This window comes from Littorina saxatilis, linkage group LG2 (assembly GCF_037325665.1).
Source record: "Littorina saxatilis isolate snail1 linkage group LG2, US_GU_Lsax_2.0, whole genome shotgun sequence".
Classification (NCBI taxonomy): domain Eukaryota; kingdom Metazoa; phylum Mollusca; class Gastropoda; order Littorinimorpha; family Littorinidae; genus Littorina; species Littorina saxatilis.
Window position 1 is genome coordinate 93,162,216 of NC_090246.1, and position 25,762 is coordinate 93,187,977.

At 41.1% G+C, this 25,762-nt stretch overlaps 1 protein-coding gene across 1 annotated transcript in view; it reads right to left on the minus strand.

Annotated features, from left to right (window-relative positions):
- The window catches only part of LOC138954898 (TATA-binding protein-associated factor 172-like), a 53,814-nt gene extending 29,722 nt beyond the window's left edge, over positions 1-24,092 (minus strand). Inside the window, exons 1-21 of the mRNA XM_070326649.1 lie at positions 23,722-24,092; positions 16,133-16,256; positions 15,376-15,490; positions 14,492-14,629; positions 13,206-13,381; positions 12,526-12,617; positions 10,942-11,047; positions 10,303-10,461; positions 9,562-9,657; positions 8,690-8,866; positions 7,586-7,726; positions 6,833-6,960; positions 6,294-6,417; positions 5,113-5,364; positions 4,199-4,359; positions 3,616-3,790; positions 2,921-3,090; positions 2,193-2,357; positions 1,395-1,669; positions 842-909; positions 327-458 (exon numbers count right to left, since the gene is read on the minus strand). Coding sequence (XP_070182750.1) covers positions 327-458; positions 842-909; positions 1,395-1,669; positions 2,193-2,357; positions 2,921-3,090; positions 3,616-3,790; positions 4,199-4,359; positions 5,113-5,364; positions 6,294-6,417; positions 6,833-6,960; positions 7,586-7,726; positions 8,690-8,866; positions 9,562-9,657; positions 10,303-10,461; positions 10,942-11,047; positions 12,526-12,617; positions 13,206-13,381; positions 14,492-14,629; positions 15,376-15,490; positions 16,133-16,256; positions 23,722-23,732 — 2,985 coding nt within the window. The 5' untranslated portion in view covers positions 23,733-24,092. The remainder of the gene's footprint in view (positions 1-326; positions 459-841; positions 910-1,394; positions 1,670-2,192; positions 2,358-2,920; positions 3,091-3,615; positions 3,791-4,198; positions 4,360-5,112; positions 5,365-6,293; positions 6,418-6,832; positions 6,961-7,585; positions 7,727-8,689; positions 8,867-9,561; positions 9,658-10,302; positions 10,462-10,941; positions 11,048-12,525; positions 12,618-13,205; positions 13,382-14,491; positions 14,630-15,375; positions 15,491-16,132; positions 16,257-23,721) is intronic.
- Positions 24,093-25,762: the final 1,670 nt, after the last annotated feature.

Sequence of the window (25,762 nt, forward strand, 5' to 3'; positions counted from 1 at the left end):
GTCAACAACCGTTTCATGTCTTCTTCTTGTCACTCGCCTTTAACCGTTTCATGTGTGAACTACCATTTTCTTTATAGCAGGTTGACTGAAGATGTACAAGAAACTCAGAATGAAGCAAAAATTGTAGTTCATTCTAAAGTCTGGATAATTTCAAAAAGTACTATAGGTGCAGAGAAAGTTTTAAACAAAAGACACCAAAAAAAAGTGTAAACCTGGTGAATCTCGCAAGCTAACAAAGAACAGGTATTAATTAATTACACCATGTCATCATAGTTTGTTCACTTGTCTGCTGGTTGGTGTCTGAAATGAGTCCTATGACAGCCTACCTCTGGGTCCTCCTGTGGCGGTGACAGATCAGGCAGAGATACAACGTCCGGTACAGAGCTGCCACCTGCCTTTTTCTCCACTTCTTTCACACTCACACTTCTGCGAAACCCTCGCCGGCTTTGTTCTGGGGCCTGCACATCAAAAACGTTTTCTGCTGATTGATTTTTTTTAATCATAATTATTCAGTGAAATACTGAAAAGTAGACACTGCAGTTAAATGAATTCAAGGCCATATAACTAAAGCCATCTGTTAAAAACTGTCAAATCAAATAATTATGAGGATTTTATAACCCTTACCCTAAATGTCCCATTTTTTTTTTTCATTAGACAGTGTCAGGAAATGCACACACACACACACACAAACAAATACCCATGAACAAATCCAAGTTTTGAGCATGTGGACTGCTTTTGTTCCCCTCAGTCACCTTCTTTAGATCTAGTAAACACTACAGGTAATGGCTCTGAGTTCGGATCTAACATGAATAATCTTTGTAATCGACAGCTAGTAACTTACCTTCTGTAAATTTGTGAGAGTTAAGATTCCATTCTGAGCATCGCATGTCACTTCAAGTGGAGATAATTCTGAAAACAAAACAGAAAACACATTCCATAAAGTGATGTATTTAATTCTCTGCCATACAATTAACTCTGATGATAAACAGCAGTCAAACTCACCTTCAGTTGTAAAATCTTTCAAAATGCACAAATTTAAAGGTGACTAAAAATTTCACCAACACTTGACTCGTACTAACCCAGTAACTGCAAAGCTCAACCACCATTAGCCTGTTGAGGTTCAGTTCACCACTGTCGTTACTGTCGGATCAGAGATGCAAGTTAAATAAAAAGAAAAGAATGTATGCTAGCTGCCACAGCCCAAACCTTGCTGCAATTTCAGCTAAAACTGAAAACAACCAAATGCATATAATATATGCATATTATTCTTATTCTTATAAGAATAATTATTATTCTTCAAGCTGCCACAGCCCAAAACTGGCTGCAATCTCAGTTAAAACTGCTTTTCACCTAGTCCATCCAATACTTCAGTCTTGGCAGATTGTACTACTTACCAGTAGGCTTCTGCAGCATAGGCGAAGTGACACTGGGTGTAAGGGTGGGGTCGCAACACAAGAAGCCACACAGGTTCTTCACGATCTTGGCGCTAGGGTTCGGGGTTCGAACCAGACAGCTCTGCATGACGCTGGCCAGACACTTGGCCGCCTGTCTGCGCATCTCAGCGTTCTCCTCTTTCTTGACCGCCTCCATCATGGGCCGGATGACCGGGTTGAGCTTCTCTGGTAGCGACTGTAGGCTGACCATGGCCATGGCCAGGCTACACAGCACCCTGTAAATAAATCATATTTTTCCATTAACAAAAATACACTCCCTCCATTTTTCTATATTGCTGCAAGATGAATCTATGTAGTAGGTGCTACTAAAGCTGTTTCCGACAACCCTGTAAACCATGCCCATAGTACTGAACTTGAACAACACACGACGCACAAAAAGGCCTTAAAGTAATTGACAAATGTTTTCAAGTCAAATGAAGATGTCACTCTTCTAACAGACACTGCATCTACCACATCATAACTTTAAAGGGGCAGTGCAGGGGTCACAGGATTGCTGGAGCATCAATTTTTCTTTTTGTCGCAGAATTTAAATAAACATTCAAAAGCTTTACACAACTATCTCACAGATAACTACACATACCTTTAGTGTTGCCAGCCAGAGGAAACTGTATGCGATTTGTCAGTTTGCATCTCCCGCCAAAATATCATTAACATCTCCCGTGATTACGCTCTGGGTCTGAAGGCTTTGTGCAGTTTGCCAAAATGGACCCACAAATAAACAAAAAAGCCAAGGAGTACCTGACGCTGAGCATCTGCTGGTCGTTGTTGGTAGCGCTGACCACAGCGTGAAGCTGCCGTCGTCGTTCAGTGAAGCTGGGCAGGACGCGGGGCTTGAGAGTGGCCTTCACCTGGTCGTACACCGCCGTCACTAGGTGCATGGCCTGCTCCAGGCTGACAACCATGCTGCACGACACACACCATACAACTGAAATCACCACACATGTAAGCAAAACATATGTCTCTATAGGCTGTACATAATTGAGCCCAAAGTCGACGTCACAAAGACTGAGCGAAATCTTTTCATAAAAAATGTAGTGCTATAGCTTTGTGCACCAAGCTTTGTGAAGTATACTTCACATTGTCAACTTCGCCCAATTAGTACTGACAGGCTTTAGGCACGCAGTTTAAAGATGTCACATGTCATTAAAAAAACAATCTTTTATCTTTGAGAAGAAAAATCTAACATTATTGTTTCGTGAGATTGTTTTTATTCAGAGTAAGTGTGTACAGCTGCCACAAAGAAAATCAGGCTACACACTGAAGCAGGATGCCATGATCAGTGTGATGCCTAGTCACTGTATTCACAATGTTATAGACAGACAGACACACGAACAGACAGAGGGACAGACAGACAGATAGACAAGACAGAATCTGGGCTCCTCCCATTTAATTTACCACTGCCTTTTACCATAATTGCATCACTCATAATCTTTCAAAACAACAAACACAAGAAACAGTCCACTTACTTGGTAGGAAACATGGTTTCCAAATTAATTCCTTCTTGTTTGAGACAAGCCAGGAAGTCTCGCACATCCGTCTGCATGCGCGTGAAGGCCAGAGCAATCTCATCAAAATACACCGTCTCATTCAGGCACTCCAGTAAGCGAGTTTTCAGGGACTCTGGGCACTGACAGGGCTGCAAACACAACACAGAAAAATTAGTCACAATAAATTTGGCATGCTTGAAAGTTACACTTGGAGTTATTGTGCCATCCCTCCCTTGCCTGGCCGCAATGATATTCCAATGCATATAGGCATAACCCATGAATTGCTAGTTTTGAGTTATAAAATCCTTATTTTTTTCATTGTTTTCTTTTCATCGGAATGAGCTTATGTATATATATGTTGAGAGTTTGCATTTCTTTCTTTTTCTTGCATTTTATTTTTTTCATGTACCCCCATGGGGTTTCTTGAATAAATTCTTTGCCTTGCCTTGCCTCTTTTTTTTTTCTTTTTTTTTATATTTTTTTTTATTTACTTTTTAACCATCTAAAGTTTGGGTCACATCCGGAAACATGCCCCTAATGGTTTTACCGTGAGGGGGTTAAACAACACTTATCATCACAGTTTGGGAGTCTTAAAGGGTATAAGGGGATAGTGACAAAACTATCGGTGGTAAAACGCGCATGCAGAAAAAAGCCCTGAATGACACATGACTCACAATGGGTTGCTGAGCCCAGTGGAAGACCACCTGAGCGATGGCGAGCCGCTGCAAGGCCGACTTGGTGTTGAGGTGGAAGATGCACAGCTTGCTCAGCGACACCACAGGCGGCTCCATTTCTGGGGGCAGCGCAATGTCGGGCAGACAGATGTAGCTGGCCAGGTTGCCCAGCAGTCTGGAGGAAAACAAGGCGGTGATTTATTCAAGTTGTACACAGAATGAAAAGGATCCCACAGGGAAGTTAAAATAAACAAAATAAAAATGTCAGTATACATTTCCAATCTGAAAAATCTGATTCAATACAGAGGTACTTGTCATGAGAGTATGGCCTTGGGGCCAATCAAAACAGTCCCTGCATTGATGTTATCAACCTGATGTCTATCTATATAATGTATTTGTTCCAGTAACCCCCCCCCCCCCCCAACAAAGAAAAACACCACAAAAACAACAATAACAGAACACAAAAAACACACAAAAAACAAGTACTCGTGAGAGAATATGCACATTGCAGTTTTCCTGGTTTTTAGTAGCTACTTAATCCAGTATTCTTGTCAAACTGAGCAAAAAACAGCAGATGGCATACCTGGCACCAGTGACTCGCGCCCTGGTGACGCGATCAACCTTGTGATCGGAGTCAGAACTTGCAACATCACTGCCACCGATGTAGTCCCGTTGATCTCCGGTGGGGCCCGCCATTTTCTGGCCTTCGGGCACTGGTCGCAGTTTTCCTGCCATGTTGGTGTCCTACATACACAAAACAGGACATTATCCTATCAGAAAAGAAAATGAACAGGACAGTCAGTCCTTTTCAATCTGACCTGCAATCCCATAGTCGGGCTTCGTCGAAGGTTGCTTGACCAAAATTTCAATCAATTTGAAAGAAAAATGAGGGTGTGACAGTGCTGCCTCAACTTTCACAAAAAGGCGGATATGACGCCATCAAAGACATTTATCACCACCCTTGTCTAGATTCCGCTTCTATGTGAAAACATTTAGTCAAAACTTGACTAAACGTACAAAGACCAAAAACTAATGTACAGTATTTTTTCATCTTTTAAACCTGAAGCAACAAAGTTGAAAACTTTGTTTACTTTCACATGACACAGTCAATGTGAAAAGCAGATTAGGCCAACAAAAAATTTTTGTCTGTTTCTGGTAACATGGCTAAAAAAAATAGGGTCGGTAGGTCGGGATTTTTTTTTATTTTTTATTTTTTATTTTTTTTTAACCTCAAATGTAGACCAATAAAACTAACTTTAAAAATCGCGCAAAGAGACTGGATTCACTATACATAGAGACAAGACACTCAACACATTTACAAATCGTCAGCGGACTTTCGTTTTCACACGTTTTTGTTGTTCATTTTCTCACCCTGTCCTTTACCACCAAAAAAAAATAAAAAAAATTTGAGTTTGGAAAAAAAAAGTTTAGGGTCGGCGCCGAAATTTAGGGTCGGTCGGGTGACCAGAAACAGACAATTTTTTTTTTTGGCCTTACCTTTGTTCTGTGTTTGGCTTCAATCAGATAAGCAGCGTCGTAAGGTATTTTAGCCGGCTGCATCAACAGGCACAGCCAGACTCCCAGCCAAGGCGTTGCAGCGGCGACCAGGTAGGAGGGATGGACGGCCTGCATCAGAGCCCCCCACACTCGCTCCACAAGGGCCAGAAGTTCTTGGCTAGACTCCAGCAAGCTTCGCTGGTAGATGTGACGAACTGCATCCTGCAGGATTGGGGTCACCCATTCACACAGCTGAAAGAGACAAGACAAGAAAAGACAAATTCTTTATTAACGAGGGCAATGGCATAAGCAAAGAGGTGCTTTTTTACATCCAGCCCTCGCCCATGAGAGGGACTAATCTAATGATAATATGTTTGAGAGAAAAAGCAGCAGCCTGACAATGTGATTTTCTAATAAAAACATGGAGATCAACAAAAGCAGAGAAAGTGGGAAGGAATTACTCATGTGCAGTAATACAGATTAGAAAGAAGTGGCGCAATGGTAAGACGTCGGCCTCCTAATCGGGAGGTAGTGAGTTCGAATCTCGGTCGCTGCCGCGAGTGGAGATTTTTCCGATCTCCCAGGTCAACTTATGTGCAGACCTGCTAGTGACTTAATCCCCTTCGTGTGTACACGCAAGCACAAGACCAAGTGCGCACGGAAAAGATCCTGTAATCCATGTCGGAGTTCGGTGGGTTATGGAAACACGAAAATACCCAGCATGCCTACCCAATGAAAGCGGAGTGAAGCTGACTATGCTCTCAGAGTATAGTGTGGGGAACCCAAATGGGCAAACAAGCTCACACGTCACCAGAATTTCTGGAACGCTGAAGAAGAAGAAAGAAATTAAAACGTATAAATGAATTCCCAATAATACACAACTGAAAACTGTAACTAAATCCATGACTTGACAAAAGCAAGAACATCAGAGAATACATCTTTCCTTTAAGTACAGTGGAACCCCCCTTTAAAGACCGTCAAAAATCTGAGAAAACTAGGTCTTAAAAAGGGGAGTCTTAAAAAGGGGGTAAATGTACAGAGCTTATGTACAGAAAACCTAAAAAAGCAAGGTCTTAAAAAGGAGGAAGTCTTAAACTGGGGGAGGGGGTGGGCGTCTTAAAGGGGGGTTCCATGGTACCCACATAAAATGTACATGAAACAAAGCCAAAACAAAAGTTCACCTGAGGAGCACTGGACGAGAGCAGGGTAAGCATTGTGTCCAATGTGGCTCGTCGCACACTGGCGATGTTGTGTTTGAGGAACGGCCACAATCGGGGCACCAGATCAGTCAGCGACTGAGAGAGGCTGCAACAAAATTTAATTGACAAAATTCTTTTAAACACCCTTGTTGAAATCATTTCTTTTTCTCCTTTGAATTTGATTGTGATTCTGGAAATTTGCTCAAAGAGACAGATTACAATATTTATTTGAACACAGTTTCTTCTGTTCTGATAAAAAAAAAGGATGAGAAACACAGTCTTATTATATTGTGTTTGTGAAAGTATAACTAGTAAATAATGCCACACAGTTGTTTCAGTAACAGTCTCACACATCCGTATATCGTGCATATCTAATGGTCAGATTACTTTACAAATATATGGTCAGATTACTGTACAAACGTATATCGTGCATATATAATGGTCAGAGTACTTTACAAATATATGGTCAGAATACTGTACAAACGTTCAATCTAACATAGGTACAGGTATGGCTAACTTACTTTCCTAGAGCAGGGGTAGAGGGCTGAGCAAGTAGCTTTGACAACAGGGTCATAATACTGTTGGTGGACGCTGTCAGGTCATCCAGGTCCAGCAACGTTTCCCACAGGCATGCCACTACTGACGGCACCTGCACAAAAATAAGATGGCATTCAATGTCTATGCAAAATTGCAGGGAGACAAAAAAAGCTCATGATAATTAAACATTGTTCCTCATGGTAATTTCCATGCAAAATTGCAGCGAGAGAGAAAAAAGCTCATGATAATTAAACATTGTTCCTCATAGTAATTTCTATGCAAAGTTGCATGCAGGGAGACCCCAAAAAAGCTCATGATAGTTGAACATTGTTCCTCATCTGCATAATAGAAAACCCCACTTCAGGAACACTCAATGTTAATTTCTTCCACAAAAAACTTTTAAATCAGGTACAGCACAACCTGTCGTTCGAGAACCTTTCAAAGGAACACCACCAAACAAGGGACCAAGAAAAAATCAACTCTTTGGACAACAGTGCCACAGAATCAATTCAACCATGTGCAAACTATTTTTTAAAAACAAAAGAATGAAAAGAAAAGAAACAAAAGAAAAGAAACAAAAAAGAAAAGAAACATAATGAACAATAGAGAGTGTCTGCCGTACCACTTTTCACCATGTATAGACAATGTTTATAACACAAATTCTAACCGCTACACGGTGTGAGGATCACATATGAGTACCAGCACTGCAAGAATGAAAAAGTGTCCACAAAAGTGACCTGGTCTGGCAGAAGGAGGACCAGCTTGTCAGCCACAGGGATGAGGGACGCTGCGGCCACAGCGCGGACATCATCGTCTGGGTCCTGCAGACCTCGGAACACCGCAGGCACAACCAGTGGAAGCAGCAAGCTTGTCAAGTCCTGTGTAGAAAAACAACAACAGAAATTACTCACACCTCAGCAGCTGTACATGAATAGTCGAATTCCGAAAATACCTCTGTTGGGTGTGTATGTTTTGTGGGAGAAGTACCTTTTTTTGCAAAACCTCTGCTAAAAACATTGGAGAGCCAATCACTAGTGAGGGGAGTGTTGGAAACACGTGTTCCCGTCCACATGTTTTTGACACACCCAAAAATATTTCCGAAAATCGTCTATTAATTTTGCTTCGGCAGTCTCTGCCATGAGATCCATGTATGAAATGGTCTTCATGTAAAAGTGAAAGTGTGGTGTAATACTGCTGAAATGAGCTACATACCAGCTTTCACAGACTCAATAAGGAAATTTTCGAACTGTTTGTGATTTTTGCATCACAAATTATTCTACATTGATTATGGAAACCATATCTGCATCTGTTTTGCAATCACTTTATTGTTAGATCGCAGGTAAGTGAGTCATCTGTTTTGCAATCACTTTATTGTTAGATCGCAGGTAAGTGAGTCATCAGTTCAGATCTCAAAGAAAACAGGATTGGCTGCTTTTTTTCTTCTTCTTTTTTTTCCAAGTGCTGTGCATTTTGTTTTGGGCTTTTTTGTTTATTCAATAGCTCTTAGCCTAAAACCAAAACTTTACTTCTACAGACATGTATGTCAGCATCTTTACCTTTTTTTCGTGTGTGCTGTGGATTTTCTTTTTGTTTGTTTGTTTTCTGGTTGTTGTATATTTTTTTCAGTTTTACTTTTGGATTTTTCTTGCTGGTTTTTTTTCTTTTTCTTTTTTTTTCCCCCCTCAGAGGTTGCGGGATGTTTTTTTCTTGTTGATTTTTTGTTGTCCTCGGTGGGGGTGGAGGTTAATCATTCAATAGCTCTTGGCCTAAAACCAAAACTCTTTATATTTCTAAACATTCCAAAAGAACAGACAGGTATGTCAGCATCTTAACATTCTCACCTGTCTGATGGCCAGGATGTACTTGAGGCTGAGCAGACCGCCATGTCTGACCTCCCACTGCTGCTGACCAAGAAGCTGTAGCACCACCTCCATCATCCCCCTCACCCCCTCCACCGTCAGGCAGCGTGCAATCACACCTACTGTCTGGGCACATGTCTCACGCACAGGGGCTACCACCTGAAAATGCAATGATCTGATCAACAAAGGGAAGTAAGCGCTCTAAATGCATACGACGTGTGTAATAGAGTAAGTGAGAGTTATGTGGAACCAGTGTCCTGGCACCTGGGAGAATAAAAAGCATTGAAATGAAGCGACTTTTATCCTCTTGAAAATGCAATCCTTTCTTTATTTGGTGTTTAACGTCGTTTTCAACCACGAAGGTTATATCGCGACGGGGAAAGGGGGGAGATGGGATAGAGCCACTTGTTAATTGTTTCTTGTTCACAAAAGCACTAATCAAAAATTTGCTCCAGAGGCTTGCAACGTAGTACAATATATTACCTTACTGGGAGAATGCAAGTTTCCAGTACAAAGGACTTAACATTTCTTACATACTGCTTGACTAAAATCTTTACAAACATTGACTATATTCTATACAAAAAACACTTAACAAGGGTAAAAGGAGAAACAGAATCCGTTAGTCACCTCTTACGACATGCTGGGGAGCATCGGGTAAATTCTTCCCCCTAACCCGCGGGGGGATTTCTTCTTTTTAGAACCCTCCTTTCTCACATGTTTTGTTCATAACCTCTGTAAATTAACCTCCATTTTAAGACCTGGTTTTCTCATATCTGTGAAGGTCATTAAGGGGGTGTTCTACTGTATAAAATAAGGCTTCCACCAAAAGCAAGTAAACAAGGATTAAAACTGACCTCATCAGACACAAAGTCTCCAAACCTATCCAGAGCCATCACACTGAGCAGTCTCAGGGAGACATCAGACAGCCAAGTCTGATTCACAGATTCCATCTGAAACAATAGCCATAGATTGAAGGAATTACCTCATGTCCCACATGAATATCAACACATATGCGTTCATGAACATATCTGCCTGCTTGTGTAAAAGGCCACACATACCTTCTCATGTCTAACTCAAGCATCCTGGAGTACTGACAACATGCAAACACACACACACACACACACACACACACACACACACACACACACACACACACACACACACACACACACACGCACAGATGTACAGATAGACAGAGAGACACTCACACTGTTTTCTGCTTCCTAAACATTATTCAAACCATTCACTCCTGGTACCTTATCATCAAGGTTAAAGACACACACACACACAGAATCTTTTCTTCTTCACGCCTCAAAGCAATCACTTGTGGTACCTCATCAAGAGGGGTAAAGACAGACAGACAGACAGTCACATACACAGAATCTGTTCTCCTTCCCAAACACGCCTCAAACCAAAGCAATCTCTTGTGGTACCTCATCTACGGGGGTAAAGACAGACAGACAGACAGTCACACACACAGAATCTGTTCTCCTTCCCAAACACGCCTCAAACCAAAGCAATCTCTTGTGGTACCTCATCAAAAGGGGTATAGAAAGACAGACAGACAGACAGAAACTGGGAATCACTTGTGGTACCTGATCAACAGGAATATCGCTAGCTTTGCCAGCGCCGCTGCCATGAATTTTGATGATTTCTCTGAGACCTGTAGCGGCACCATGACGAACCTCCCAGCTACTGTGGAACAAGTTGTTCATCAACGCCTCGCAAAACCACTGGAATGGCCACTCTTCCATCTGGATAAAAACAAAAACAAACCCAATGCTCATAAAAACAGAACTGTTGCATGCATGTATTTAATACAATCAGTACTCACATCTTAATAATTTCAAATCTGGCTGCAATTTACATTTGAAAAGGTTAATTTAAAATGATTACACATATTAGCATTTTCATCTGAATTCTTAAAGTTCCTTTCCATGTGCATCTGGGAAGTTGAACTGACCACTGTTTTGTTCAGAGGTAATATGATTTGACAAAATCAAAATAAACGCTGCTTTGTAAAACCAGTGCCTGAACTTTAAATGCCCCAAATCACAGAACAAAACAAGAACTGCAAATTCACAATCAATCATTTCCAAAGCAATGTTTTTTCTCTGCCATGGCTAACAGATTCTATGCCACAAACGTTCACACTGCACCAAAACAAAACAAAAAGTCAAAACATATCATGAAATGATGTTATTTTTAATGTGCAACTTGACAGAGAGACAAACCTCCTCAGGGTTGACAGTGTTGTCACCCACATCCACCACCAGTTTCTTGTCATCATCTTCTGCCTCCATTTTGATGCGTTTAGCAGCCCCCCCAGCACTACGGTCACTGCAACACACACAAATATTTATTATCCTGAAAAAATACTGTTAGGTGCTGCCTGCCTTCTGTTTGACCGACTTTCTTCTTTCTCTTGCTGTCATCTCTAATTTTACAATCTGTTTATTATTGTTTGCTGATGAAGAACTGTTGTTTGAAATCAGTCCTCTATTTTTCGTCATTTTTTGTCCATGTTTCTGGTGAGTACATTTATTGTCCATGTTTCTGGTGAGTACATTTATTGTCCGTGTTTCTGGTGAGTACATTTATTGTCCATGTTTCTGGTGAGTACATTTATTGTCCATGTTTCTGGTGAGTACATTTATTGTCCATGTTTCTGGTGAGTACATTTATTGTCCGTGTTTCTGGTGAGTACATTTATTGTCCATGTTTCTGGTGAGTACATTTATTGTCCATAATTCTGGTGAGTACATTTATTGTCCGTGTTTCTGGTGAGTACATTTATTGTCCATAATTCTGGTGAGTACATTTATTGTCCATGTTTCTGGTGAGTACATTTATTGTCCGTGTGTCTGGTGAGTACATTTATTGTCCATGTTTCTGGTGAGTACATTTATTGTCCGTGTTTCTGGTGAGTACATTTATTGTCCGTGTTTCTGGTGAGTACATTTATTGTCCGTGTTTCTGGTGAGTACATTTATTGTCCATGTTTCTGGTGAGTACATTTATTGTCCGTGTTTCTGGTGAGTACATTTATTGTCCATGTTTCTGGTGAGTACATTTATTGTCCATGTTTCTGGTGAGTACATTTATTGTCCATGTTTCTGGTGAGTACATTTATTGTCCGTGTTTCTGGTGAGTACATTTATTGTCCATGTTTCTGGTGAGTACATTTATTGTCCATGTTTCTGGTGAGTACAATGTCATTGTTGTCTTGTTCTTGTTCTTCTCACCTGCGGTCTCTTGTTCCTAGTCAGAACAAAATATTCCAAACACCCATTCTCTTCTGTGGTTGCGTTTCAGATTGTGACAACATGAAAATGCAGGCATTAATATCTTGGTTATTCCAACAAGTCCTTAAAAACAATCACTATTTCCAATATAACACAACCACCAAGATTCCGAACAGACAAATAGATAAACTGATGCGCATAGAAAGGAATGCATGTCTGTTTAATGAAGAAGAAAAAATAAGACTTCAACTGGCTTTCAAATATAACCAAGCATTAATTTGGAACTCTTCTTTTGACTACAAATAAAATTGAATGTAATCTGCTAAACTGACTGAAAACAGAAATACACATGCCAAAAGCTTATACTGTAGTACAGTGGAACCCCCCTTTTAAGACCTCCAAACATCTGAGAAAATCAGGTCTTAAATAGGAGGGAGTCTTAAAATGGGGGTAAATTTACAGAGGTTATGAACAGAAAATCTGAGAAAACAAGGTCTTAAAAAGGAGGGAGTCTTAAATTGAGGGGGGGGGGGGGGGGGGTCTCAAAAGGGGGGTTCCACTGTACACACATACCTGTCCACAGATTTGAGACGTGCAGCAAGAGACCTCCGCCTGGTACCACTGATCACAGACGCCAATTGTTGCTTCACCAGTTCAGCAGCAGGCTGAAACAACACAGTCATGAGAAAAAAGTCCTTTGAATGAACGAAAATACAATACAATACAATAATACTTCTTTTTTTTTTATCTCTAAAGAGAAATTGCAAACAGAATGCAGTACATACATTACAGAATGAAAGTCGCTTGTTCATTTCAATGCTTGTTATTCTCTCAGGTGCCAGGAGATTGGTTCCGTATAACTCTCACTTACTCTTGTTGCACATGTCTTTATGCATTTACAGTGCTTTATGTCCTTCTATTTTTTGCAGCATAGTCAACAGAAGACTCATAGATACCCATAATTCTCCATCATACAAGTTCATAATAATATATGTGGACATCTAATCTAATCATTTACATGTAATCCACCTTGTTTTGGTTGTTATGTACAAAAAAACTAACCAAAACAGAGCAAAAGTTAATGATCTACAATTGTTTTTAGTGGTGAAAATAAAAAATAACAGTAAATAGGAAAATCTTTAAAGTCCAAACCTACATAGAAACTCTCCCCCTTCTTTTCCAAAGCCAAAAAGGTCACTCTGCCCAGGTATAAAATACGTTCAATAACCAAAATAATAAACCCTGCTGCTGACCTGCGAGAGTGGGGGTGAGGCAGGGGGTGTCTGCTGGGGGTCAACGGGGCCCACCCTGAGGTCATCGTCGTTGAAAAGGTTCGAGGTGTCTATGCCCAGAGAGCCAGCCATGTCCAAGCCTAGGCGTTTGTTGAGCAGCATGCGTTGCTGGGACAGTCGTTCCTTGTCCTCAACACCTGTAAGCAGACGCAGGGGGAATTGTTATCATTAGATACCAGTCTAGCACATGACATGAAACATTATCATCTACTTTGTTCATGGGTTGAAACTCCCACAATCTTTTGTGTGTATGACCGTTTTTACCTCGCCATTCAGGCAGCCATACGCCGCTTTCGGGGGAAGCATGCTGGGTATTTTTGTGTTTCAATAACCCACCGAACTCTGACATGGATCACAGGATCTTTTCCGTGCGCACTTGGTCTTGTGTGTACACACGAAGGGGGATAAGGCACTAGCAGGTCTGCACACAAGTTGCCCTGGGAGATCGGAAAAATATCACCTTCAACCCACCAGGCACGGCCGGGATTTGAACCTGCGACCTTCCGCATGGAAGGCCGGCATCTTATCCACTAGGCCACTGCGCCAGTCTAAACATTATCATTTTCTCGTAAGAGAAATTTGGGCGTGGTTGCAGTAGACACAATCACAGGAAGGAACAGACATGTTGTGCACTTTGACAATAAGAATAACAGTCAAGGTCTTGTCAAGGCTCCCCAAACTGTGCGTCTCCGCGTCCTGTACCATCAGAAGCCTAAAAAAGATACCAGAAATTCATAGAGGGCGTCCCACTAAACCTGAAAAAAGCGGGTCCCCGGACGCACAACAAATCCGATCTTTGAGCTCTGGACTTGTGATCCTAGGGTCATGAGTTTGAATCCATGCCGGGACGGACACGGGTCAACTTTATGTGCAGACTCAGAGACGGTATCCCTGTGTTACCACAGTGGCTTGTCTTCTTCTTCTTCTTCGTTCGTGGGCTGAAAATCCCATGTACACTCGTGTTTTTTGCACGAGTGGAATTTTACGTGTATGACCGTTTTTTACCCCGCCATACGCCGTTTTCGGAGGAAGCATGCTGGGTATTTTCGTGTTTCTATAACCCAGCGAACTCTGACAGTGGCTTGTAAAAGACCCCGGTCATTCTGCCATAAGTGCAAGTGGCTGATTACACCTCAACATGCATACACCTGTGTTTCTAAAATCGGGGTAACACCCGGGAACGTGCCCTAATGGTTTCACCGTGTGGGCGGAAAACCACATCATCATCATGCATTCTTGCTCCTTACCTGCACCGGACAGGTCCATGTCGTACTGTGCCCCCTCGCAGCCCAGCAGAGACGTGCCATAGTTGAGCACTCGCTGGATGTTGAACTGGGAGAACAGGATGCGTCCTGCTATGTGAGCTGCAGGAGTGCTCTCAGGATCTGTGTGGGAATGTTCATTTGGTGATACAGTGGAACCCCCCTTTTAAGACCTCAAAAATTCTGAGAAAATCAGGTCTTAAAAAGGAGGGAGTCTTAATTGGGGGGGGAGGGGGGGGGGGGGAGGGTCTAATCACTTCAATAAAAGTTGGGTGGGGATGCTGATCAGTTTTGTAAAAGTTCATTAGCAGGTATGAATTCATAAAATTGTAAAAAAAAAATAAAAAAAAAAAGAATCCTAAAAGCAAGCTCATCAGGTAATTGGCTTTTCAAAAAAATTATGGACATTAAAGGTGCAATCTGGGTATCTCAATAACAATCTCCGGAGCATCAAAAATGCCAGAATCTGCCACTTAGCAGAAAGAATACATGCTTAATTAGTTTTAACCTGCTGCTTAATTTGGAAGCAATGTTTTGAAAAACTGCTTCTCCATGGGTCTCCACTGGCTTATAGCAAGAACATTATTTTCTAACTTTCACATTGAGGGTCAATACCCATAAACACAAAGTCCTCTGGTCAACTCTCCACACACAACTTTTGCGGGGAAAAAATAAAACACATCATGTATAAGAATATCTTGTACATGCAAAAAAGCATATATATGTATATTTCTATCTTACAAATAAAACAACAAGTAAACGCAAAGCTGCAGGCAAACTCTGAGTCTAACTATGGAACTCACAACATTTAATAAATTTTGTGATTATCTTTTAAGACAATATGGACAAATCAGACGTGCTCCACACACCAGCCTTGGGTACCCCTTGCGGTGCCCACTGTGGAACATTTTTGGCGATGGCTTCCAAAGCCTGACCTGCGGCAACCCTGGTTTCCCAGCTGTTGTTGCGTAGATAACCGTGGACCTATAACAGAATAAAAAATCTTTCATTGCCCAAGATTAGGAAAGTGCATTGACATTGTGATTAAGAAACATTCACTCTAGCCAAGCACACCCATTCACACACGCAGATCTATAAAAACGGACCAACGTTATTAATTTAAATACGATACATGTACAAGACAGCAATTACAACACATACTCTATAACTAGCAACATACACTCTATAACTTCCTCACCTCCCGTCAGTCGCGCACACACACCCCCATACAAACAACCACTATTAACACAGATTTTAGACCAATTCTAGAGTATTCATAACAGTAAGCAATATTTTAAATGAAACCACATACACCCCCACCCCCACCATGTAGCTCAAAATATTCACCTTGTCACAAAAAACTCACATTCTCTTGTAACAGAAATCTATTACAATTTAAACATCAATTTCATTTTTGGATTGATGAGTTCACAAAACATGCCAAGACATGAAAATGGCTTGCGATATCAAATCAAATCATTTCATATAAGTGAAGAATTAGGACAGGGCAAATGAACACAGACACAACCTTTTAATGATGAAAAAGTCCAAAACAAACCTGAAATACACACTGTAGAAAAAGAAGAAAGAAAGAAAAGAAATCTACTTGTGCCGCTGGCGACTAACCTTTGCCAGGAGATTGTTGAGCTCATAGGGATGGAGTCGCTGAACCTCCCCAAGCTGCTCGGCCGCAGACTTGCGAATCAGCGGTGTCGACCCTGTGTCCAGCAACAGGAACAGACGATCCAACCTGGAAAGCGTAAGAACTAAGATGATCAACCAACAGTTGTATACTAGACACGTGTGTCTGTGTGCAGGAGGTGCACAGGAGGAGAAGATGGGGGGGGGGGGGGGGGGAGGAGAGGGGGGACAGGAAGAGAAGGGTGTGTGTGTGTGTGCGCAGTCGCCTTAGATGTGTAAAATGTCTAAAAATCTAAAACTTGCGGCCAGGCATAACAAGATTAGTTTACTCACTTCATTACTTTCCCATCCTAAAACCAGCACAACTAATTCCTCAGGCTCTTGCCAGATCAATATTGTGTGTGTGTGTTTTATGTACAATGTATCATTAGGGGTACGTACATTGCAACAATTCATATATATATATAATAACAGTTAGGGACAGGAAGAGCATTAGAGTGTGAGTGACTGTTAAAACTAATTAAGACGAGATGATCACAGTTACTGTATAAGTGATGGAACTGAAAGAACAGACAGAAAGTTAAACAAAATATGGCATGAAAATGGAATGAAGGACATAGGATTTATAATAAACTTAAAAGAACATCAGAGATTTTAGATATTCCATATTTGTATCTGAATTCAAACTTTGAAAAAATGCATGTCTTTGTTACAAGAGCTTAAAGAGAATGTGACTAGCACTGCCTGGCCAGTAAAGGGATTGATGCATGTGAGTTATAAGCATTATATAACTCACAATATGTGTGTGTGTGTGTGTGTGTGTTTCAATAGACAAACAGAACATTTGGAAAAATGAGAGAATTAATAACAGTGGGGTATAATGAGACAACAGTATTTTATAAACAGAATCATATTGACATACAGCAGTACCTGCGATGTGTGAACCCTCCCATGAGAGGACACCTCCCTTAAAAGGACACCTTCTCTTGTCCCTTTTTACATTTAGTCAAGTTTTGACTAAATGTTTTAACATAGAGGGGGAATCGAGACGAGGGTCGTGGTGTATGTGTGTGTGTGTGTGTGTCTGTGCGTGTGTGTGTGTAGAGCGATTCAGACTAAACTACTGGACCGATCTTTATGAAATTTTACATGAGAGTTCCTGGGTATGAAATCCTCAGACGTTTTTTTCATTTTTTCGATAAATGTCTTTTATGACGTCATATCCGGCTTTTTGTAAAAGTTGAGGCGGCACTGTCACACCTTCATTTTTCATTCAAATTGATTGAAATTTTGGCCAAGCAATCTTCGACGAAGGCCGGACTTCGGTATTGCATTTCAGCGTGGAGGTTTAAAAATTAATAAATGACTTTGGTCATTAAAAATCTGAAAATTGTAATTAAAATTATTTTTTATAAAACGATCCAAAATTACTTTTATTTTATTCTTCATCATGTTCTGATTCCAAAAACATATAAATATGTTATATTCAGATTAAAAACAAGCTCTGAAAATTAAAAATATAAAAATTATGATTAAAATTAAATTTCCGAAATCGTTTTAAAAACAATTTCATCTTATTCCTTGTCGGTTCCTGATTCCAAAAATATATAAATATCATATGTTTGGATTAAAAACACGCTCAGAAATTTAAAACGAAGAGAGGTATGTACAGTAAAGCGTGCTATGCAGCACAGCGCAACTGCTACCGCGCTGAACAGGCTCGTCAGTTTCACTCCGTTTTGCACAAGCGGCGGACTACGGTCATTGTGAAAAAATGCAGTGCGTTGAGTTTCATTCTGTGAGTTCCACAGCTTGACTAAATGTAGTAATTTCGCCTTACGCGACTTGTTATATTGTCTCTACCAAAGTATTCCTGTCATGAAAGGACACCTGCAATGTAGGGACACTTTTGGCTAATCCCAAGGGTGTCCTTTCATCACAGGTACCACTGTAATACATTTATCAAATTTGAAGTGGGTCTTGGAATGACATTTGAAGTGATGTTGAAGCCCCTAGGAAGAAATAAAATTTCCCTGCACAGCAGAGAGCAAACTCTTAGCAAGTGTGTCACATATGCCCCAAGGCCTTTTATCAATATCTGTCTTGGCTGTTTATGACATGTGTGAAATGTGTATTATAAAAAGTGCAATTCATCGTTTCCTCATGTTCAACCTGTCTCAGCATCTTTGCACTGAGCATATGTTACTGCAGCATCACATATTTCTGTTTCTTGTCTTGTTGAGCTAAGCTTTCTTTCTTAATGTTGTAAAGATTGTTTTGGAATGTGTGCATGATATTGGCTAATGTGGTAAATTAGACTTTAATTGGAGTTCAATTTCTCATCTTACTGTCCTAGCATACAACCACGTCATGTCCCAAACAGACACTAGTTCTGGGAACAGAAAAACCAAGTTAGCATAGCATAGCATAGCATAGCATAGCATAGCATAGCATCTTTCTTTTAGTTTCATCTTGGAAGAAAAATGCAGATGCACAGTTTGTGGCAAAATAAAATCCAGACCAATATCAAATTCTCTCCACAGATTTCCTTCAAAAAAGTGTTAAATGAAATATTTTGTCACCCATGAGTTTGTTTTCCACACACAAGATAGATGTTAAAATGTCTTAAACAAAACAAAAAAAACTTGCAGCCTGGCATAACAAGATTAGTTCACTCACTTCTTCACTTTCCCATCCTAAAACCCACAACTAATTTCTTAGGCTCTTGCCGGATCATTATTCTGTGTGTGTGTGTGTGTGTGTGTGTGTGTGTGTGTGTGTGTGTGTGTGTGTGTGTTTGTATACACATTCTGCCTCAAACTTCAACAAGTTTGAGAAACAAGAAGGGCAAAGCCCATACGACTCACATGCTTGACCTTGACCTTTACATGACCTTGACCTTCAGGGTCAAGGTCAAATAACTAAACCTAGCAATGACATCATACACTAAGAACTGCTTTACACATTTTTCCTACCAAAATACATGTGACCCAAGGTCAAGGTCATCCAAGGTCATGCAACACAAAGCTGTTAATTCAAGACATAGGAAGTACAATGGTGCTTATTGGCTATTTCTACCATGAGATATGGTCACTTTTAGTGGTTCACTACCTTATTTTGGTCACATTTCATAAGGGTCAAAGTGACCTTGACCTTGATCATATGTGACCAAATGTGTCTCATGATGAAAGCATAACATGTGCCCCACATAATTTTTAAGTTTGAAACAGTTATCTTCCATAGTTCAGGGTCAAGGTCACTTCAAAATATGTATACAATCCAACTTTGAAGAGCTCCTGTGACCTTGACCTTGAAGCAAGGTCAACCAAACTGGTGTCCAAAGATAGGGCTTACATTGCCCTGTATAGCATACATAGCTAAGGTTGCCATTCTCGATAACTTCAGAAAAAAATGCGAAAATGTGAAAAATGGTCGTTTTTAAGACAACAATTACGGCCCCTGTGACCTTGAACTTGAAGTGAGGTCAAGTTGCCGCACATGTTTTTTGAGATCTTGTAACCATACACCATCAGGCCACATCAGGTGTTGATAGACTTAATAGTGTCCAAGAAATATCCAACGTTAAAGTTTTCCGGACGGACGGACGGACGACTCGGGTGAGTACATACTCACTTTTGCTTCGCATGTGAGTCAAAAAGTGGGACACTCAGGTGTAACTTATAGCTCTGCACGTCTTGTTTTCGAGAATTCATTTTTATTTTATGTATTATATCTGCAAGATTGTTATTTAAACCTAAGTTGATGTTGCATGTACATTTACTGGGTTTTTTAAGCCTACAACTACGATCACAGTTTACCAATACTGATGGTTGAAATACTGACAGGTCTGACATGTGACACTGACATGTGACTTTATGGAAACCTGGATGAAAGAAGACTATAAAGAAAACTGAATGATCAGTAACTTCTGAAGAGTCATGATGCAATTCACAAATAAGACATCAAATTATCATATATTATACATATTCTCAGTTGTCAATTTTTTTTAAAGACTAATTTTTCTCTATATATTCATTTTCATTAACTTTTTGGTTCAGTCATTCCCTCTCTGTTTAAATTTGTTCTGTCTACAGACAGCCCAACACTGGTCATTATAAAGATTCTCCTGATTACTCAAATGAGTCGCAATGGCCTGGTGGATAAGACGCCGGTTTCTTTGTTTGTTTATTTGCTTAACGCCCAGCCGACCACGAAGGGCCATATCAGGGCGGTGCTGCTTTGACATATAACGTGCGCCACACACAAGACAGAAGTCGCAGCACAGGCTTCATGTCTCACCCAGTCACATTATTCTGACACCGGACCAACCAGTCCTAGCACTAACCCCATAATGCCAGACGCCAGGCGGAGCAGCCACTAGATTGCCAATTTTCAAGTCTTCGGTATGACCCGGCTGGGGTTCGAACCCACGACCTCCCGATCACGGGGCGAACGCCTTACCACTAGGCCAACCGTGCCGGTCATAAGACGCCGGTCTCCCATGCAGAAGGTCGTGGGTTTGAATCCTGGCCGTGCCTAGTGGGTTAAGGATGGAGATTTTTCTGATCTCCCAGGTCAACTTAAGTGCAGACCTGCTAGTGCCTAATCCCCATTCGTGTGTAACTTAACCGCAAGCACAAGACCAAGTGTGCACGGAAAAGATCATGTAAATGTAAATAATCCATGACAGAGTTTGTTGGGTTATAGAAACACAAAAATACCAAGCATACACCCCCCCTCCCCCCCCCCCCCCCGGTGGTGGTTGAGGATGGTGTAGGGGAAAACACACGTTTAGGGGGGGGGGGGGGGGGAGGGGAGTTGGTGGTCGGTAGCGCACTGGACTTGAGACTGCTGGACTTGAGACTGTACGGTCATGGGTTCAAATCCAGGCCGGGAATGTATGCGCAGACTCAGAGATGGTATCCATCAAAGCCCGTGTCACCACTGTGTAAAAGACCTCGGTCATTCTGCCATAAGTGAGGTGGCTGATTACACCTGAACACGCACACACCTGCGTAGCGTGACTCTGTTGCTGCTAGCTTTTTATTGGGAGGAAGTTCCCAGGGATGGGACAATATAATAATGGAAATTAAAAATGAACTTATTAGACATAAAATAAATAGAAAATCACATCAACCTACAATTTAGTATGCAGAAGTAACTTTTTTCTCCTGTTTCAAGTTACATATGTAGTAGTTTGTTGTTGGGTCATGCCATGTGTGCTTTGTAGTTGTACAGTACCTCCAAGAATGCTTTGAAAGATCCACAAGTTTGTATATTATTCTTTGTTGAGGAATAAGGTATGGATGATATGGATGATACTGGTACACCAGGTGCATTCAGACAATGACATTGCTGGAATTAGAAACCTGAACCCCTTTAAAAACCTGACCTAATGAGGCGGAACTTTATAATTACTATAACAGGAAACAGTAAAACACATATTATAAGCCCAACCCATGAATTATTCAATTTATTATTTTTCACAGCAAAGTAGTAGTAGTAGTAAGCGTAGCCCCTATCCTTCTCCACAGGCTACTTATTTCACTGGCTCATCAAGAGGGTAAGAAGAACCCCTAATTCTGTATGGTTTACCTCAGAGTCTGATGGAAACTGAACCATTCACCACCACCTGACATAAGAACGATAATTATGTTGTACTTGTAGGCGTTGGTTTTGTGACACATATCACCCATTTGTAGGGCAAGCGGAGTCACCTAGTGGATAAGACATCGGCCTCCTAATCGGAAGGTCACGAGTTCAAATCCCGGCCGCGGCCGCCTGGTGGGTTGAGTGTGGGTATTTTTCAGATCTCACAGGTCAACTTATGTGTAGACCTGCTAGTGCCTTAACCCCCTTTGTGTGTACACGCAAGCACAAGACCATGTGCGCACGGAAAAGATCCTGTAATCCATGTCAGAGTTCGGTTGATTATAGAAACACAAAAATACCCAGAATGCCCACCCCGAAAGGGGCATATGATTGCCTGAATGGCGGGGTAAAAACGGTCATACCATAAAAACCCACTCGTACCGTGCAAAAAGATTAGTGAATGTGGGAGTTTTAGCCCATGAACGAAGAAGAAGACCCATTTGTAATTGTTACAGCAGACTCGATTTCTTTAGTGCAGAAGGATGTGCAGGCAATAGACGATGTTCGGAACTAACACTGTCAAGCGGTGTGGCAGAGTTAGTGCTCCACACACTAAGGCAGAAGTGTGACACGCTGCAGACGGCTTTTACCTGCCATTGCGACAAACATTTAACTCTGATGTAAATGTTATTATTATGCAGTGTGTACTTTGTATCATTTATTATGTATGACACCCTTTTCTTTCAAAAATACGCCTATATTTGAGTGACAATTCCCTGCTGATTGCTTGCAGAGGTCGCTAAAGCATGTGTGTTTTTCCAAACTCACGTGACCTCAACCAAACCATGCTGCATGCCATCAATTATTGTCACAACAACAATCGGCAGCGAATCGTGGCTTCGAAGAGAATAATTTTGAAAGAAAAGGGCTTTCATATTAAAGCACACACAGCATAACATTAGAGTTAGTTGTTCGTTGCGATGGCAGGTTAAACTAAGCCGCCAGCAGCAAGCCGTACTTCCTCTTCAGTGTCCAGGGCGTGGGAACTGAGACACTGCTTGAAAATCCTGACACTTGACAGTTATCTCAGGAAAATGTCTATTAATTTAATACATGTATGTAGAGATGAACGTACAAATTGTTTTTATTATAAAACAGATTTTTTACTGTGTGTACAATGACCAGACCTGCATTGTTAAACTTAAAGCCTCAAGTGCAGCAAATGAGATTTTTTTTGAATTTTTCTAAAATATATTCCCACATTGGCATTTATGCTGTCTTCCACAAGAATAGACATTTTTAATCAAGTTTCATGAGAATGTAGGAAAATAAAATGCCCATTAGAGAGTATCTGCAGTGCCACTTTTCACCATATGTAGACAATGTTTTATGAACCATTTTGTGACCGCCACACAGACTGACGGAGTGCATGGGAAGCAGAAATGAGTACCTCTACCAGGACTCACAAAAAAGGGGGAACTGTTGCCTGCTTGTGATTATTTGTTTAAGCGTAGCTATCTTGAGCTTGGCGTAGCAATTGCTCTTAAAGCATTGCATGCTAGTTTGCTACGCTGAAACTACTGAATGCGTAGCAGTTAGCAGCAAGCTCTGCATCAGTGAATGACTTTTTCTGCAGCTGCTGCCCTCATATGCATGTGCAAAATTAAATGCTGAGTAAAATCTGAAGGGCTGATACGCTGGTGAAGTCAAAAGAAGTTTTGTAAATTACCACAAACAAGACAGTGTTTACTTTAACTTAGCCTAACAATAATATCAACAACTTGAACAAGCACAGACAATACACACTAAGCGTTCTCCCAAAATCATTCAGATGATGTCATTTGCTTCACATTAGAATAAAATTAAAACAGTAAAAGGTACGTTGAAGAGCAACATGCACGTTTTGTACTATTAATGCAAGCTTTTACTTCAGTTTCAGTTCTTCCGCAAACTTAAAATTTGAAACAAAATCAGATTAATACCTTGTTGTCATGGCTTTTTCTCAGATGAACTTTCATCCAGTGTCTTGAAAAGGCGTTTTTAACCGTAGCTTCAGATGCACTTCTAGTGCATTCTCAAACAGGATGTAATATTCGAAGCGGAAGAAACAACTTCCAAGTCAGGCCATTTTGTGCATTGCCTAACAGTAACACATTGCCAAACGCTAGTAAAAGCACAAAAACAACCTATCATGGAAGACGATCTTTCGACAGTACGAGCACGCACAGGCCCGACAAATCGATGAAGTGACAATTTCGATGGAACAAGCGAGTAAAGATGACAACAGATTAGTTTAATTACGAGATTTACGTCATAAATCTTCACGACCTTGCCCGGACCGCGTCGAGAATTTATACTGACTGCCATTTTGGCCGATTCGCATCAAATACTGTGAAGGTGTGTCATTGATTGGTTGGAGTTGACCAATCAAAATGCATGTTACCTCATTTGTTGATTTTTGGTTGTCGTAAAGCGTCACACAAACATAATGCTTTTAGAGATAAACTAATTGTCTCAAATATAGCATTAAACAGGACTGCAAGTTACACAAAATTCAAAACTAGTATCATGTAAAACTAATTTTTATCAGATACGACTTACTGCCGACATACCGTCCGTGGACATGAAAAAAGGTCAGTTGGTGATGGGGTGGTGAAGGGAGACAATCTTCTTTTTGGAGGGGAGAAATATCGACAAAAAATTGTACAAAATAAGAAATGAGACCCCTTTTTTTTTAAATCACAAGAAAAACAACATGCACACAATATCATCGTATGGCCGTCTGAAAAAAGTATTGATTGCCAGATTGGCCCATAAAATATTTTTTTAGGGATTCTCAAAGGATTATTTTTTTAATCCTACAACATAAAACCATCGAAGTGGATTCACAGCGCGCGGCGCGTTGTGCAGCGTTGCGATTTACAACGCGCGGCGCTACGAGGAGCCGCTGCGATTCACGACGCGCGATGTAGCCTACTCTGCTGTTACATTTTCTTCACAATCGCAAAGTTTACATCTATCTGATCTATTTGAGAAATAAAACTCAATGAAACGAAAAACAGAGCTCCATTCTCTCTCTCTCTCACTTTTTCAACTGAGTTCAGTTTCACTGGCCCGTATATCGCTGCGCCGACTGTAAAACTGACGTGCCTAATCGGTTCCGGCCGCCTTGAATACTTGGCAGTCATATCACTACATGTCATTGCAATGGCTTCTACGATATGGAAAGCAGCTGAGTTTTTAAACTGGGATGACGTCAAGTTTTTAAACAAGTATCCGAGTACAGTGCCGCACGGAACCGCTGTTAATCGGTGTAACACCAGTTAACACTTCAGCAGCCATTTTGGAATTCGCGCATGCGCAGATCGTTTTTTTCGTGGTTTTTTTTTCCGGTTGATCATTGAGAACGCGTATATATTCAGTCTGCAGAAAGTGCAATTTTGTAGTCTTGCAGCCCTGAAGTTGCTTTTGAGTGTCCAAAGAAAGAGTGTAAAGGTTCTAAGGATTACATCGGGCACACAAATACGCAATTTTTCTTGTTTTTCTGGTTGATTTGAACGCAGAGCAGATCGGTTTTTTCGAGTGTTTTTTCTCCTCTTTCGGGTTCCTTCTTCGTTCCATGTAAGCGCTGGAACTGTTAATTGGTGTATAGATTCACTTGACTCGATAATATAAAAGAGGTAGGTGCAATCAATTGTTGTTAAAAATGTTGCTGATAATCATACATGTACAACTGAAATAAAGCGCGTCAACAATCTGCGCTGGTGAGAGCAATAGCCGCGCTCTGGGAATCGCTGCGCTGCACAACACGCCGCGCTCTGTGAATCGAGTCGCCGCGCTGCACAGCGCGCCGCGCTCTGTGAATCGCTTGCCTAAAACCATGGGGAGAAATGATTGGAAGAATTAACTGATATCATGCGGATAGACTGCGTCCACGGTCGCCCGCAAAGCCAGGCTCAGTCAGACCGCCGACGCACGTCACAGTCAGATCAACGTCTCACACACACACACACACACACACAC